This window comes from Otolemur garnettii, unplaced genomic scaffold, assembly GCF_000181295.1.
Source record: "Otolemur garnettii isolate 467f Iridium unplaced genomic scaffold, OtoGar3 scaffold00124, whole genome shotgun sequence".
NCBI lineage: Eukaryota > Metazoa > Chordata > Mammalia > Primates > Galagidae > Otolemur > Otolemur garnettii.
Window position 1 is genome coordinate 1,519,545 of NW_003852519.1, and position 1,609 is coordinate 1,521,153.

Genomic DNA, 1,609 nt, shown 5'->3' on the forward strand with positions numbered 1-1,609 from the left:
ATTACTTTTGTCACACAGTAAGTAAATCAACTTTTGGGGGCAGAAGAATGTAGAAAAAAGGACAGAACATAGAGCCACTGACTAGGAACCTAGCTCTCCCACTTACTGTGCTAGTCACTTCAATTCTGTCATCCTGATTTTCACATTTCTATTTATGAAATGGAAATAAATAATACCTGTCTAGTTTTGGTTAAAGTAATAATATATGTAAAAGAGTTAGTATAGATTTGGCATATAGAAGCACATGAATTGGTACCTATTATTTTTTTAACTGCTGGAGCTGGAGAGCAATGGTCTTCCTCTCAAGTCAGAAAAGTTTTTTTTTTTGGCCAGGGCTGGGTTTGAACCCACTACCTCTGGCATATGGGGCTGGCGCCCTACTCCTTTGAGCCACAGGCACTGTCTACTCAGAAAGGTTTCTCTTTCTGGCATGGGTAGAGTGCCCTGGCATCATAGCTCATAGCAACCTCAAATTCTTAGGGCTCAAATGATCCTCTTACCTCAGCCTCCCAAGTAGCTGGGACTATAGGTACCCACTACATTCCCAGCTAGTTTTTCTATTTTTAGTAGAGATGGGGGTCTCATTCTTGCTTAGGCTTGTCTCAGGCACCTGAGCGCAAGCAATCCACCTGCCTTGGCCTTCCTGAGTGCTGGGATTATAGGTGTGCCACCGTGCCCAGCCTCAAGTCCAAAAATATTAAAATAACTACTTCTGATTTCTTTTTTTAGGGAACAAATTTTTATGTATCTAAGGCAGTGATTCTCAACCTTCCTAATGCTGCAGTGTATTTTCATTGTTAAAAAGGGGTTGCCACCCACAGGTCGAGAACCACTGACCTAAGCGTTTTCTGTGAATAAAGGAATACCTTGGGTGATTTTCTAATGGGACATGTGCAAAGCTTGCACTTAACCAGCATTTAGAAAAAGAATATTTTCAATGTTGTTTAGAACTGTGGCTCCTATTGTATCATTACATATAATGTCATATAGCTTGGGATACATAGATATTTGGATTATTAGCCAACTAAAGCTACACTAATTTTCCTTCCTTAGGTATGATGTGGAGCTCTTCCAGCGCATAGAACACTTAATTGGGAAGAAACTGCCTGTCTTTCCAACACAGGATGATGAGGTTATGATGCTGACAGAACGTGTGACTGAAGCCCAAAGATTTGCCCGAATGGTATGTAACTTTCTTTTTACCAGCTTCAATGCAAATGATATTAACTGTGTGCCACTTTATTATATTAGTCCTCATAATAGACAACAGGACCTGAGTATTACTTTATTCCAAATTTAAGATGAGCATACTGTGGCCAGGAGCAGTTGCTCAAGCCTGTAATCATAGCACTTTAGGAGGCCCAGAAGGGAAGATCACTTGATACCAGGAGTTTGACATCACATGGGGCAATATATGGAGACCCCATTTCTACAAAAAATTTTAAAAATCTAGCTGAGCACGGTGGCTTGTGCCTGTAGTTGCAGCTACCTGGGAGGCTGAGGTGGGAGTCCATGGAGCCCAGGAATTTGAGGTTACAGTGGGGTATTATGCCACTCTACTCCAGCCTGGGTGACAAAACGAGACTCCATCTCTCTTTTTTTTTTTTTT

General features: G+C 41.3%; 1 protein-coding gene across 1 annotated transcript in view; it reads left to right on the plus strand.

Moving 5' to 3' along the window:
* DDX47 (DEAD-box helicase 47) overlaps positions 1 to 1,609 on the plus strand; it is a 17,154-nt gene that overhangs the window by 12,989 nt on the left and 2,556 nt on the right. Inside the window, exons 10-11 of the mRNA XM_012810062.2 lie at positions 1 to 17; positions 1,054 to 1,183. Of these exons, the coding sequence (XP_012665516.1) occupies positions 1 to 17; positions 1,054 to 1,183 (147 nt within the window). The remainder of the gene's footprint in view (positions 18 to 1,053; positions 1,184 to 1,609) is intronic.